Source organism: Phoenix dactylifera, chromosome 5 (assembly GCF_009389715.1).
Source record: "Phoenix dactylifera cultivar Barhee BC4 chromosome 5, palm_55x_up_171113_PBpolish2nd_filt_p, whole genome shotgun sequence".
Taxonomy (NCBI): domain Eukaryota; kingdom Viridiplantae; phylum Streptophyta; class Magnoliopsida; order Arecales; family Arecaceae; genus Phoenix; species Phoenix dactylifera.
Window position 1 is genome coordinate 6,919,976 of NC_052396.1, and position 14,691 is coordinate 6,934,666.

General features: G+C 36.7%; 2 protein-coding genes across 3 annotated transcripts; one reads left to right on the forward strand and one right to left on the reverse strand.

Annotated features, from left to right (window-relative positions):
* Window positions 1-542: 542 nt before the first annotated feature.
* Window positions 543-9,054, forward strand: LOC103721617 (DET1- and DDB1-associated protein 1-like). Of its 2 annotated transcripts, none has more exons than XM_039126679.1 (4): window positions 543-701; window positions 733-985; window positions 8,550-8,611; window positions 8,691-9,054. In XM_039126679.1, the coding sequence occupies exons 1-4, from the start codon at window positions 597-599 to the stop codon at window positions 8,778-8,780; spliced, it is 510 nt and encodes a 169-aa protein (XP_038982607.1). In that variant the 5' UTR covers window positions 543-596; the 3' UTR covers window positions 8,781-9,054. The 2 variants fall into 2 exon arrangements, with proteins under 2 accessions (XP_038982607.1, XP_038982608.1); XM_039126680.1 differs by adding an exon at window positions 6,403-6,463 and having other exon boundaries at window positions 631-985.
* A 3,001-nt stretch (window positions 9,055-12,055) lies between these two features.
* On the reverse strand, window positions 12,056-14,644 carry LOC103721619 (60S ribosomal protein L15-like). Its single transcript, XM_008811888.4, has 4 exons — window positions 14,521-14,644; window positions 14,129-14,295; window positions 12,748-12,945; window positions 12,056-12,623 (listed from the first exon to the last, which is right to left on the reverse strand). Exons 1-4 carry the CDS (start codon window positions 14,522-14,524, stop codon window positions 12,378-12,380), a joined length of 615 nt encoding a protein of 204 aa, XP_008810110.1. The 5' UTR covers window positions 14,525-14,644; the 3' UTR covers window positions 12,056-12,377.
* Between the last annotated feature and the right edge of the window lie 47 nt (window positions 14,645-14,691).

A 14,691-nucleotide genomic window follows, 5' to 3' on the forward strand; every position in this document is an offset into this window, starting at 1 on the left:
GCACGCGTAGCAAATGGGTGCAAAAGATCAACAGTCCCTTTGAATCCTAATTAAAATGTCATATTAGTAAATCAGTCTAGTAAAAGTATGAAACCCGCTCTTTTTTTTCTTTTTTTTTTCTTTTTTTTTTTGGGGGCTAAAGCAAATGGTTCATACAGATTTAGTAAGAACATATTTAATAAAATGAGAAAAAAATAAATTGTGTAGCATCCTAAATAGCTCTCTTTCTATAACCTACAGATACTGTAAAATGCTTAATCATATACAAAACTATTAAGTCCACAGCCCATTATCGCCATAGGTCATAACCCACCCACCCAACTATATACGAGGCTATCGAGTCTACAGCCCATTATCGCTGCGGATCATAATCCACTCTTCCAACTATATACAAGGCTACCGAGTCTGAAGCCCATTATCGGCACAGATCATAATCCGCCCTTCCAACTATATACGAGGCTATCGAGTCCGCAGCCTATTGTCGTCGCCGGTCATAACCTGCCCTCCGCCCTTGGTCTCGTATGGTTCGTTCTCTCACTGCTCTTCCTCTCCCTTTAACGGAGTTCACACGTCGTCTAATGTAAGATGACCCCGTTATGGCCGCGGGGTCATCTAGTCCACAGCCCGTCATCGCCCGCCCTCCCGCCCTTGGTCCCGTATACTTCGTTCTCTCACTGCTCTTCCTCTCCCTTTACGGAGTTAGCACATCGTCCAATATAAGAGTGTTTAGAGAGTGTGTACCTTTCTCCCGTGTGGGCAAGAGGCAAGGAGGAAAACGAGGGAGAGGGAGAGGGAGAGCACCTTGTTTCTCTTCTTATAGCCATCCACATCTATAAATACCCAACAAGCCTTGGATCGTCGGAGCGAAGTGAAAGGGTGCGGCCGGAAAAACCAGTAAATGGGGTCTTTGCTCGGGGACTGGCCCTCCTACGATCCTCACAACTTCAGCCAACTCCGACCCGCCGATCCTTCCGCCCAGCCTTCCGTAAGTCCTTTCTCTCTATTTGATCCGGATTGTTTCCCTCCGTCACCCTTCTGTGATGATTGCTGTGGCTGTTCAAATTCTTATTATTGTTATCAGTTTTTTTATCCAGAGCATTGATTGCTATCTTGATTTCTTCTCTCTTTTTTTTGGAACCTTTTTGGCAAATCTTGTGCGGTTCTGCTATAAACCCTTTTAGCCGGCCGTGAAGGTCAGTCTTAAACCGATTATGATTCCATTGAGGAAGCTTTCCTCTTGGGTTTAGATTGAATCGTAGATAGAAATTTTATGAGTTCTTGGAAGGTTTATCAAAAGCTGCGTCCTGGGCATCTAAAATGAATGTTAATTACTGAAATATATTTAAAGAAATGAAGAAATGATCCCAAATATACTAGAAAATCAAATAATGAATGGAATTAGCATTCATGGTAAATTTAGGTGTGCATCTATAAAAACTGGCCTAACCTAGATTAGAATTGGCTAATTGCGGCCGAAACCTGATGGTAGGGTTGTTTTTCAGCTCAATCTTGACTGGAAACCAATTTGTTTCAGCTAAAATGTATTGGTTTGGCTGAAACACGAAAGATTTCCCCTTTAAAAGGCCTAATGTTGTTCGTTTGCATCCTTAACCACATGGGTCCTGCATTCCAGTTTGCTAACTTGCAAGGTTTTCATCTCGGCAGGTATCTCACCAAGATACCAGTTTGTATCGGTATCAAACATTCAACAACTGATGTACCCTTTATCTTGGCTCCTATCATATTCACCAATATAAACCGAAAAATATTAATATATCAACCGATGTGATATCAAAATATCAGCTGATTTTCTAATCAGATTTTTAGAATCTTCAATTAATATTTTACTTATTAAATAATGAAATTATTTGCGTAAAAAAAGTGACTCTCAGTTTACTATTCCACCCAGGATATAAGAAATCTCCGTTCCTATAGTATTGGTCAAGGTTTGAAAAATCTTGTTCTTTTCCTTTTCCTTTTCTCCCTAATTCCTATTTCAGCTGAGATAAACTGATCTCAGTCCTTTGCGGTATCAGAAGTCCTCTGAGATGGCCGAGATCTTGGCAAACAAAAACCTTTGCTAACTTATCAGTTTCAAAATTCAAATTAACTTTGAAGCTTTTTCTGAACATTGTGTAGATTAGTCACACATCACAGAACTTGAAAAATGCTAAGTTTTCAAGTAGCTTTGACATCAATCTACCTGGCATATCTTGGTGGCTGCAAATTCATAACAGATTCGGTGGCACTGTCAGGAAATTATGCCAACATGTTCTGGATCTATCTTATAATGAAAGTTTTGTAAAATAAAATAATAATTAAAGGGTAGAGTGAGTAATTTGAAGTAGATTGTATAAGTAATATGAATATAATGGAAGTGCTCATATATTTAACAAGTTGAAAACAAGAAAAGTCAGCCTCCAAAGGAGGCAAAAGAGAAAATCTCCATCATTTGTGAGTTTCAGCATCAGGCATTCATGACTGACCCATTGACTGAATGAATAAGAAGGAGAAGACAACCATCCTTGGTATGAAGTCTGTCATAAACAAACTTGGTGAAGTTTCAATCGAATGATTGACCGACTGAGTGAACTCAAATGGTAAATGGAAATATATTGTAGGGCAATATTATCATGGCATTAGTATTTTGGGATAGAAATTAAGCATTTGAGGCAATGCTTTAAGTGCCTTCTTTTCACTTTGACTCTTGATCCACTGTCTATTTCTTTGCCAATAGTTATCTTGCCTCTGTTTATAAATTCTTCTAATCAGTCAGCAAAGCCAGTCAAGGGCAATTCTAACTCAGCTATGCTAGTTAGGTGGAAGATTACTTCATCTTCTTCTATGCCATTCAACCACATTTGTAATCATCCAGGAATTAAATAGCTGCATGATATCATTATCAACATAGATGTGGCAAATTTTGCTAAAGAAAGTGTACTTCAGATATTATATATTTGGGGAGAGATCTTCTTTTTCTAATCAGAATGGTTGGAAACTATCTAGCTATTTATGGGCATCCCATAGTCTAGGATGATAAATTGATAAATAGGTATATTAAATTAAATTTTACTTGGACGCTCGACATGGGTGTCAAGTGTTGCAGTATCCAGAAGAGTTTCACAGAGGAACCTTCAAAAATCCGGACACGAGGACATATCCATATATATATATATATATATGCATCTATAAATATGTATAGATGCATGCATATAATGAATAATTTCTTGGATGGATTTATCTGTAATTATATAGTACTGATAAGATCTTTGTTGAATTTTATGTTAGGCTTGAAAATTTATAGGTATAAGTGTCAAAAAAATGTAACCACTACAACATCATGGTCTATTGATTTGAAATGTCAAGGAGCGTCATGAAGAATCTAGGTGTTCAAGCAACCAGACACAAGAAAAAAAAAACAGATTTTGAAGTGTCTGGATGACAGTAATTTAAAGGTGGTGTGATGGTTGCATGATTAATGATAAAATGATGGAGACCCAAATGTGATGGTATGTGTATGGACAAAAGAAATCCAAGGAGTCTTCGTAATGAGAGTTGCTTGAATTCATAATAGAGGGTCTAGAATAAGGAGAGGACTGAAGACCTATGCTTGTCTGGTTTGAGTTGTGAGAACAAATTTGGAAAAAAAAAATTATAATAACACCAGAGGATTATTAATCGGGTTCTCCTGATATCTTGGATGCTTGAACCCTTCATCATATTCCTTGGTACCAAACCATCCAACTATGATGTCATCACCATACATGTCAATTTATCACTTCTATGCGAAAGTCATTAAGTCTAACTCAACATTTTGCAAAGGGTTTAATAATTTTATCAAATTAAAGAACAATAGGCCCAACTAACTGTTCACAATTGTACATCTTTGCATGTTTATGGACACAACTATAAGATATCAATGCAGTCCATGTAAGATATTTGAAGTTTCTTCATTGAAATTCCTTGAGAAACGTAGACACCTATGGCTAATATCACCTCTTATAGCAATGCAAAAGATAGTGTTTAATAGGAATGGTTGGTGTAGGAGATTAGTTTAATTCAATTATTAGATAAGAATGGTCTATAAATTAGAAGTGTTAAATTAGCTATTCATCATCTAGATTACCAGCCAAAATTTTAGCTGTCTTGGCTGTTTTAGGGGGTGAATTATGAGATGTTGTTGAATAAAAAATTCAAGATAATCTATATGCACCTAGAGAAGCAAAACATGAGCAACATAGAGAAAAGCAATGTTACATTTAAAGTAGAGGTGTAGATATTGGCCGAATTGCATGTAGTAGTACTGAGGCATGATGAGTCAGAGGTACATGAAAATAATCTGCTATTACCGATTCAGAAACTGAAAGGATCTAATTTACAAGACACATGGTGGACAGACTCCATAAAGTCCTACTGAAGCATCTTTTTTTCCACACAGGAGTTCCCAACCTAGATCTTTCAGCAAAAGTAGTGACAACAAGATAGTAGATGAAGTCTGCTCATGATAACCATCAATTCAGTTGCCAATGGAGACTCCGGAATTAGCAACAGTAGAAATAAGCAGATGGTCCATCTGTCATGTGAAGGAAGTATGTTATGGTTTAAGCTGATTATTCTTGCATTGACCGTCTACATGCACATTCGTTATGTAAAAAATTATATCGCCCTTTAGTTTCATTACATTATACTGTCCTTTGGTTGAATGAGTGACATAGCCGATGGAGGATTTCATATAAGTAAATGATATTGCTTAGTGTTGGGCGTGACTTGTTTCCTTTTGTAAGAACATCGGTAACTTGGTCTTTTGAAGGCAATTGTTTGAGGTAAAAGTTCATTTTCTCCCACTAAGTTATTATTAAGTTTAATGTGTCTGTTTTGAGCATCAAGTACTGTGTTATTAGAAATTTTTAAAGCACTTAGAATCATCATTTTAAATATGACAAAGTGGGGCAACACTGTCATCTTGATGGACACGATGATGGGAGTTCATCTAAATGCGTTTGATCCTAGAATAGCTCGAAGTGTACTTGGACACTATGTATAAGCAAATATGATGTAAGGGACAGCAATAGGAGTTTATTCAGAACATGTAATTCATTTGATGACTAAATTCCCGGTTTCATGGATCAGGCTGAGCATTAATTAGATACAAGCAAAATGCCCCCATTATGTGGAAAAAAATCCAACAGAAAATAATAATTGTGATGACAACAACGTTAACAAAAATTGAATCAAAAATAAGAGAACAAATAAAATAAAAAATCTTGTGATATTTGAAGTGTTAAGCATAAATAAAATAATAATAATAAAAGCATTGGCCGATAGAGTAAACAAAAATGAAGTTTAAAAGAGTAAAGACTTTGTCGGCATAAGTGAGAATATATATCTAGAACATATAAATTTTTTAAAAAAACATATATCTAATTTTTATAAAAAAAATTCCAAATGACTTTGAAAGAACTTTTAAAAAACTCAATAAAAGATTGAGATTTGATTATTACAGTTTAAATTAGATTAAATAGTATTTATATTTGATAATTTATTAAATGGTATTGAATTGCACCTCCAACATTTTTTATCATAATAGAAAAAAGAAATAAGATCAGAGGTCAAAACTCGAATGGCAGTGTTGATCATGGGAAGAGAGGGAGAGAGGGGTCCACATTATTTTTTTCTTTTATTTTATATATTAGAAAGAAGAAAAGAAGTTACTGAAGGAGTGAGTATGGATATATTAAGGAAGTGGGTAATGTTTAAAGAAAACTTCAATTTTTTTAAGAGAGAAGAGGGGAGGTCACCAGTTGGACAAAAGAGAGAGAGAATTAAGGAGGAGATAGGGGAGAGAAATGAGGGGTGCTTCATTAACTGAATCTACTAGAACGCTAGATTCAATAGGAAGAAAGGTGAGGAATGATCAAGAGAAGGAAGCTGGCATAACATGTGGGTTTTTTATGATTTTTAAGCATTTTTTATGTTGTTTGGATAGAGGAGAGCTTTCTCCCCCCTACACATTTAATATATGTAAAATAGAGATCAATTGTTTAGGACATCCTGGTTACACCATATTAACTATAATCTGAACTGAAGTAGAGAGAGAGAGAGAGAGAGAGCCATGGACCTTCTTAGGGCCTTACTGTTCTCTGATATCCAATGCTATGTTCACCAATGGAAGCAATGTTCTGGTCGCAATGTTTCCAAGTGTAGTTCCACACAGTGGACATTCTGATTTGTTTGATTGCATCCAGGGTGTACTAAATAGGATATTAGTCATTTTTGTACACATAATTCACATACTGGGTTGTCGATCTGTGACCTTTATTGCTAGACTTAAATACTTTGAGAACTGTTCAAAAAATTTACTTTTTGTGTTTTTTTCTGAAACAATTTCATGAATCTTTTCAGAAACTCACTCCTGTCACATATCATCCTACTCATAACAGGACTCTTCCACCACCCGATCAAGGTAATTTCACTCATCTTCTCAGGGAAATATTTATTGGTGGCTCTTGTTATGAGACATTGCTGCAAAGAATGATTGCAGATTTTTCTTTATAGAAAAATCATACAATTGCATATATTTCTCAACCACCATGACGTGTAAATTATTTAATTGCACTTAGTCTTTGATTCCAAAAGAAGGGACACATGTTTTGGTTGAAGTGCCTATGATTTGGAGGAGGGTTAGGTCTGGCATGGGTACATGCTAATCAGAGTTTCTTTGGATTGCAGCGTCCTTTCTCTTTTAAATTATGTGGATAATCTATTGAATGAGTCCACAGTAGTTTATGTTCAAAAGGATCCATGCTTCAAGCATTAGATGCAAATCTGTCTCAAATTTCCCACTTCCCAGATAGAACTGGCAAAGGGAAACATTATACATGCATATATATATATATATACATATATACACATATATACATATATATATACACACACACACATATATATATATACACACACACATATATATATATATGTGTATACATATATACATATGTGTATACATATATACATATGTATGTATGTATGTATGTATGTATGTATGTATGTGTGTGTGTGTGTGTGTATGTATGTATGTATATGTATATGCATATGTATAAGAAAGGCTCAATTGAGTTGTCTTCAACATCCTTCCAAAGCTCTTTAGCAGCTTCTCTACCCCAATTGTCAAGCCAGCCTGCTGGATTGTTTCCTTTTATGCAATTGTGTCATCTCATCCTTAAAAACTGAGAACAAAGTATCTGATTCAATCATTAACAACCTGCAGGATATTGGTCTTAGTAATTTGCATCTGAAAAAGAAACCATCTACAGGGAACCAGACTTTGCCCACATGTCCTCCTTTCTCTGCAAAGATAGATGAGGACTTCCTTAATAGCCTTTTGTCTTTGTCACCTGGATTCTCACCCTTTTAGCTGCATCTGGAACTTTATTTTAATATCTTTTCCTGAAAGCAATACCAAATGCTCTATGGTTTTCCTCATGAATCCATAACACATCAGTCTTCACTTTAGGCCATCCTTTCATTTAACACATAGCCTCTTTTCATTTCTCAATCTAGATGCCTTTAGCATGTTTGTGAAAGATTTAGCTACCTAAGCTGCATATTCCGCTTGTTAGCAATGAGAGAATAGCCGTTTATCCAAATTGTAGCATTTTATCAGTCTAGGAGTTAGTTACTACTCCCATTTCCAATACCTAACCATCTTCACAGCGTTGTTTCTGATTAGGACAGAAGGGACAAAGGGTAGGAGTATGCTTTATAGCTTCCAGGCATTGACAGATGCAATTTCTATGTAGATCAGGATCGGTTCTGGCTTTTTAGCGATATCGATCCTCATCCAAGCCTGGGCCACTCTGCTTATTGCAGATTCTAAACAAAGGCTTGGAGCCAGAAACATCGACCAGAGGAACCTCATGTTTTCTCATCACTATCCATATTTGGGATAATCATCCCCATTTTTTTGGATGCATTGACTTGCAAATTTTCTATGGACGATTGATGCATTTACTCTGAGATTTTATGTTACATAAGAACAACATAACTATAAGGACATTCTAATTGGACAGAGGACTAATAGTCAGAACTTTATTGCATTTTGAACTATTGTTGCAGCTGGAAACTTTTTTTATTTATTTATTTCTGTTTGCTAACCTACGAAAGTGGAGTCAAGCAGAATGAGTTGGGCAGACTTCTCAGTTATACTCAGCTAGTCTCATGATTGGCTGTATCTATCTCCTGTATCTTCCATAAAGTTTCGATATCATGTCTAGAGCAATACATATCCAGCTATCCTGCCTCAACAATCACATATGTTAGAACCATTTATGTTGTATGCTTGCATGTTTTGCAGAGTTCTCTAATATTTTAAGATTATTATGTCGCTTTTAGTGTCTTTTTATGAGGAACTAGTTTCCAATATTTCAGTATCTAAACAGAGCTTTGAATATCATCATGATCTCTGCAATTGGAGTCATAATATTGTTGTCATATTTTATTATTCAGCAGATAACTGTTATTTAACAGCCATTTTTTTCCCCTCTTTGTAGTAATATCAACTGAAGCCAGAAATATCCTTTTGAGACAATTGTATCAGAAGTCTGAAGAGAAGGTGAGGCTGCATGTTAGATACTCTTTAAGCATATTTCTGTCTCTGTGGTTTCCTTATTTCTCATTCTTTATCTGTGCAGTTGAGACCAAAAAGAGCTGCATCAGATCTTCTGACTCCTGATCATGGCTACAAGCAGCCTAGAGGCGCCTTTGCAGATTGTTCCTACTAAGTTTCATCACATAGTCTAGGTTCTTTCATATGTCTGGTGTGCCTACTCCTACCTTGCTGTCTTCATCATATCATCATATGGTCTAGGTTCTTTCATATGTCCGGTGTGCCTACTGCTACCTTGCTATCTTCATCATATAGCAGTCTTGCTCCTCATTATTGGGGTTGTGTTGCTTGCTCTCTAATGGATGCTGCATGTTTTGCAGGCATATGGTGTATGTGAATAGTTATAATTTCTGAATAAATAAACAGGGAAATAGATTTCCCATTTGTTATATCTTGTGCATCTTAAAGCATTTCAGTGTTTAATTTATTTCTATTTCTAAGATGCATTTTAATGGGCTTCTGGTTGTATACTGCTGTTGGCATTTAATTTCCATATGGAAAATCCCTATAGCCTGCTACAATGAGGGCTCTTGTCTACAGATAATCAGCAAAGTACTAAGAACAAGTGGTATGTAGGTGAAAGTTGAAATTGGTTCATTGACATATGGAATCATACAGGCTTGCAATCTTGAATTTCTGCAAAAGGCTGTACCGGTTTAATGATGTGACTGCATCTGAATTGGAGCTTGTCCGTCATACTCTCTGCTTAGCAGCCGGGGCGTTTGAATTTTTTGCTCTTGCTAAAGAAAACAAAACAGGCTTACTTATGATGAATGTTGGTTGCTGAACGGAGGCTAAAACAAACTCGTAAAGAATTGCTGGATTTTCCGGCAGTCAATAAGAGATTGTCATAAAGAATTGCTGATCCCCCCCCTACCCCTCTTCCACCCTCCTGCTTTTGTTTTGCTCGGTCTGCCAGAAAGGTAGCAATCTCTTCGATTGTTTTCCAAGTAAATAGTTTGGTCGATCATGCAAACACAAGCTGGGGTGTAAAAAAAGAAATAGAAGAGTAAAGAAAATTTTGATCAAATTTACTAGAATATGACGCTGGAGTGAGCCTGGCTGCGGGATTGTCAAAGTTCCATCATCAATAACAATCCAGGTTAGAACTTAAAAGGCATCATCAAAATGAATTGCAGGTTATGAGGCATGCATCGATAAGAAAAGAAAAAAAACTCTACCATATACAAGCATGGGAGCCAAAGGTTAAATTTTCTGTCCAATCAAGGTCGAGTGTTCGTTTTAAAACAAGAAAAGGAACAAAGACAATTAAGTAAAAAAAGCAAGGGAAAAAAATATATGCAATTAGAGAGAATAGCAGAACACCTAACTCGAATATCCTCTGCTTCAGTTGATGTCACTGCTTGTCTCACACATGTTTGGATGCCGGGAGATGTTACCAGCCTAATAAGATCTTTCTAACCGGTTTTTGTTTTGAAAATATGATGGAGGGAGAAGGTTACATATATATATATATATATATATATATATATATATATATATATATATATATATATATATATATATATATATATATATATATATATATAGAGAGAGAGAGAGAGAGAGAGAGAGAGAGAGAGAGAGAGAGAGAGAGAGTGGGGGATAGGAAGGGGGTTGTCCCCGTACCTTGTCATTTGAGTGCAATCAGAATTCAATATACCACCCCTCAATGACTTTACAACCCGCATGAGGAAAGTAGTTGAAAGAAACTGAGACCGCAACTATACCGACCCTGGCATATTTTAAATGGATTCTGTTAATTTCCTTTTTAGCAAAACAAGTATTTTTTTTTACCGTTTATATATATTGTATCAAATCAGAAAAAAAATGAATGTCTCACTTTAAGCACACTTTTTTTTTAATCCTACTACAAACATTCACTTATTATGTTTAACAATTTCTCTTTCCCGTTATTTCTGATTTTTTTTTGTTAGTGAGATAATGATAGTAACATTATCAATATATTTTAAATATATTTTATTTATTTATTATGTAATTTTTTTATTTTTTTATTATTTTTTATTATCATCCAATTATATTTTGATTTTCACTTCTTTCCGCACATTGCGTGGTGCCATTCTTGTATATAGAAAAAGGAAGGGGTTTGCCCCGTGCCTTGGCACATGAGTACAATTAGAATTCAATCTATGGCTTTACCAATTTGAAGTTGCCACCAGCATGAGGAGAGTGGTTGAAAGAGATTGAGACCACAACTCTACTCGGCTGATACTTAATTTTTGAAACTTTCACAAGGTGACTTGCAGAAAGTTAGAAATTAGTTGTCGCCAAGGAAGCCAAACTCTAGGACACTCCACTTCATCATAATTCTATAAGATCATATCAGTTAATAAAATCTTTTAGGATCCAAATAGGAACTCAAAAAAAAAAGAATTTTTTTATTTAAAAATAAAATCACAAAAATCAAGACAAAAAATATTTGGTACTATTTTTTCTTTTTAAAATATTTTTATTATTTTTTAAAAAATAAAAAAGAAATTTTTATTTTCATTATTTTTAGAAATAAGAAAATATACTTTTTACTACCATTATTGTTGACATAATCATATGCTACTGTCACCGCCACCATCTCCATCACATCATCGCCACCAATGTCGTTATCTCTACCACAACTAATATTGCCACTGCCATTATCGTCTCCACCATTGCTATCATCGTCTCTACAATCATTACCACCGCCACCATCCCAACAGCCATCGCCGCACCACCACCACCCCATTATCGCCGCTGCCACCATATTGTCAATGCCTTCAACATTGATTGTCGCCACCACCACATTGCTCTTGTTGCCGCTGCTACTAACACTACAAGCTCCACTCTACCACCTCTATCATCGCCTTGGTCACTATTTCCAAAATGAGAAACTTGAAAGTGAGTCCAGCATTTTATATCACATGGCCAAATTTACATACAGGGCCTGCTGATAGAATCAGATCCATCCATCATATATTCAAATCTTAAATGAACGGCTTGGATCATATACACTTATTATTATTTGTTCTCACAGAACATACTCCTGCAGTGTCCGTTGCAAACTGGTCCAGAAGTACACTGAATAAAATAAAACAGCCAATGGTCACATAACTCTATCAAGTCTCTTAATGATCCAGTACTTCCAATAAAGCATTGCTTTGAGAGTTCGCATCTTACACGAGTATAGAAATAAAAAAATCCATCAAATGGCGACCAGGGCTTTGCACTACCTTCAATGAGATGCAGGCTGCAGTTTGTGGCTTATGCAAACCCCACAAGCTAATGACACAATGATGAAAACTAAAAATATGTGTTTCAGATTACCCTAATAAGAACTCCACCAAGGGGTTCACATAGGAAGAGAAGCACTCAAATTTCTTAAGGAACCATCAGAACTCCAAAAATTATGTAAATATAATTCCTAAATACAGGTCTCTGATGGCAACAGAACCCACTCAAACACAAAATTACAATGAATCAAATGTACGATTTCAGCAATGCACAACCACAACAATGCATCAAGCGACACCAACTAACTACTATTAGAGTAAATTTCTGAAACTTCCAACAGTTGAGTGAAGTCCAAATCTTAAACAGCAGCTTGAAACAAACTTCACAAAATTGATGCTAAAAAAAACTACCAACTTTTGATCAAAATGTAGTCCAGAAAATAGCAGCCAAGTATACAATCCAGAAAATAGCAGCCAAGTATATAATCTTAACGATATCGACGGAGGGACAATGTCTGGTTCCTCTTCCAGGTTGCCCTACGTGATGGCCTGGCCTTGTGATGCAGGTGGCCTTTGCCGCGGAGGCCACGGTATTTCTTGCCAGCAGAAGTGAGTCCACGAAGTTCACGATGCTTGTGAACGCCCTTGCAGATCCAGTTGATCCTGGGGTCATTGCGAACTGCATTGTGAGCCGCATCAACAAGGATAACCTCAAAATATTTATAAGTTGAATCCTGCAGGGATCAAAGAGAACAAGAGCTATATGCATGAATATAGACCAAATATACAACCAGTACACAAAATAAAATGGTAATGAATATTAATCCAGTAAGTTTTTTGTTGGTTAAGTCATCTAACCTCATTAATCCAGTAAGAGTTAAGAACCCTCAGACCTCCCAACTTACGACCAGCTCTCTCCTCAGCTACCGACCTCTTGTTTCTTTGGAACTTCAGTTGTGTAATACCTTGGTTCTTAGGCTTCCCATAAACAATACCCTTTGGGACTGGTCTCTTTCTGCCTCCACGTCTGACACGAACGCGATAAATCACATATCCCTGCATGTTGTGGAACAGAACAATTAAAAAGAAAACTTGAAGGCCTAAAGTTGATCATTATGACAAATATATGTCATTCAGAAAAGAGAGATGATACAGGTTTATTTCAGCAATAAGAAAAGCAAAGGGCATGAAAACAACAACCATAATTATCAGAAACTATACTGAAATTGTTGACAACACAGTTTAATTAACTGTTCTTGGATTCTAATTGTTTTAGCATATAATGAAATATTAAAGGACATTGGAAAATATTGTAGAAATTCATTACTATCTTGCTGAGGCACATAGTATCACCAATAGCACTACATTATCACTAAACCAGGCCACTGTAGTATCTCCTATTAAGATTACATCAATATATTGCATCATCGAAATTGACCTTTGTATGTTGTTATGGAACAAATATGTTTGATAAACATTGTTTCTTCTTGAGCACCACCTTTAGATTAACTCCCATCTCTTTACGCTTGTCATGGTCAAACCACTAGCCTCGATATCAAATTTTTTATCACCAACTATATATATCATGGTTTTTGTTTGCCTTAAGAGATCTTTGCTATTGAAATGCATTGATCATAAAACAAGATGATTCTAGTCCAACCCATATGAGTTTAACTTTCTAACCATAAAACAAGCTATATGATTGCATAAAGATGTCTTATAGAAGCCTTTGACTTTAACTTCAAGCCATCAACACATACGACTAGCAAATATTGGCTATTTCTATTGTTTTTAACACGACTTCCCTCCCATCATACTTTACACAAGCAATGATATCTTCCACTTGAGGGGCGTAAATAACATCCAATTAAGCAACCCCAACCCTTACAACAATGGTTGGCAACCTCGAGTATGTTTTACCAAGTTATCCCTTGACCTTACCCAAAGTAAGCAGTATCTCATGTCCCTCAAGGCTTTTACAATTATTCCCAGGCAATAAAGATATTCATGCAAACGAATAAAATTAGTTCACAAGTTTTACGATTTCATTCCTATCAACCATCAATACGATTCCACGCCTAATCTTATTCCAGCGAAATTTTTTACAACCTAATATCGACTGAGGAATGCTAACTGAACAAACTAATCAAATAAATTACTTTGGGAGGTAACTCGAAAACGGATACCAATGTTATAACAAAGGGCACGGATTAGGACCTAAAACAGAAGGATCGGGTACCTGCTTGGCCTTGTAACCGAGGCGGCGAGCCTTGTCGGGGCGGGTGGGGCGGGTGACGCGGACGATGGAGGGGAGCTGGCGGTACTCCCAGCAGCGAACCCGCTGCAGGAACCGCATCACGTCCGACTGCTTCTTTCTCCATAGCTCCGACACGTACTTGTACGCTCCTGATACCAAAACAAAGAGATAGAAGACAAGAAGCTAGAGAATGGTAGATGAAAAGGGCAAAAAAAGAAAAAAAAACAAGACTCCGGTAGAAACCGAGATTTATGACGATCTAAAAGCGCTCAGACGAAATGGAATGGAATCGACAAAGAATCGATCGATCTATTGGAGGGATGAAGGGGAGATGATGGAATGCAGAGTGGAGGGAGGAAGAAGCGGAGGCTCACCCATGGCGCCGAAGAAGCTCTGCGCGCGTGCTAGGGTTAGGGTTTGCTCGGGCGGAGGCGGCTGTTATGGGTGGGAAATGTTCAGCTTATATTGCAATGAGATCAGGGCCGTCGGATTGCGAAGCCAGAAGCGTGGAACCGGACCGTTCTGAGGGAGGTAGATCGTTCCTT

Coding starts and splice junctions, on each gene's coding strand:
- LOC103721617 (XM_039126679.1), top strand. CDS start 597: ATGGCCGCGGGGTCATCTAGTCCACAGCCCGTCATCGCCCGCCCTCCC. Junction 702..732: donor TCCTCTCCCTTTACGGAGTT/AGCACATCGTCC, acceptor GAGTGTTTAGAG/AGTGTGTACCTTTCTCCCGT. Junction 8,612..8,690: donor ATCAGAAGTCTGAAGAGAAG/GTGAGGCTGCAT, acceptor TTATCTGTGCAG/TTGAGACCAAAAAGAGCTGC.
- LOC103721619 (XM_008811888.4), bottom strand. Junction 12,946..14,128: donor TCGGTTACAAGGCCAAGCAG/GTACCCGATCCT, acceptor CACAACATGCAG/GGATATGTGATTTATCGCGT. Junction 12,624..12,747: donor ACTCTTACTGGATTAATGAG/GTTAGATGACTT, acceptor TGATCCCTGCAG/GATTCAACTTATAAATATTT.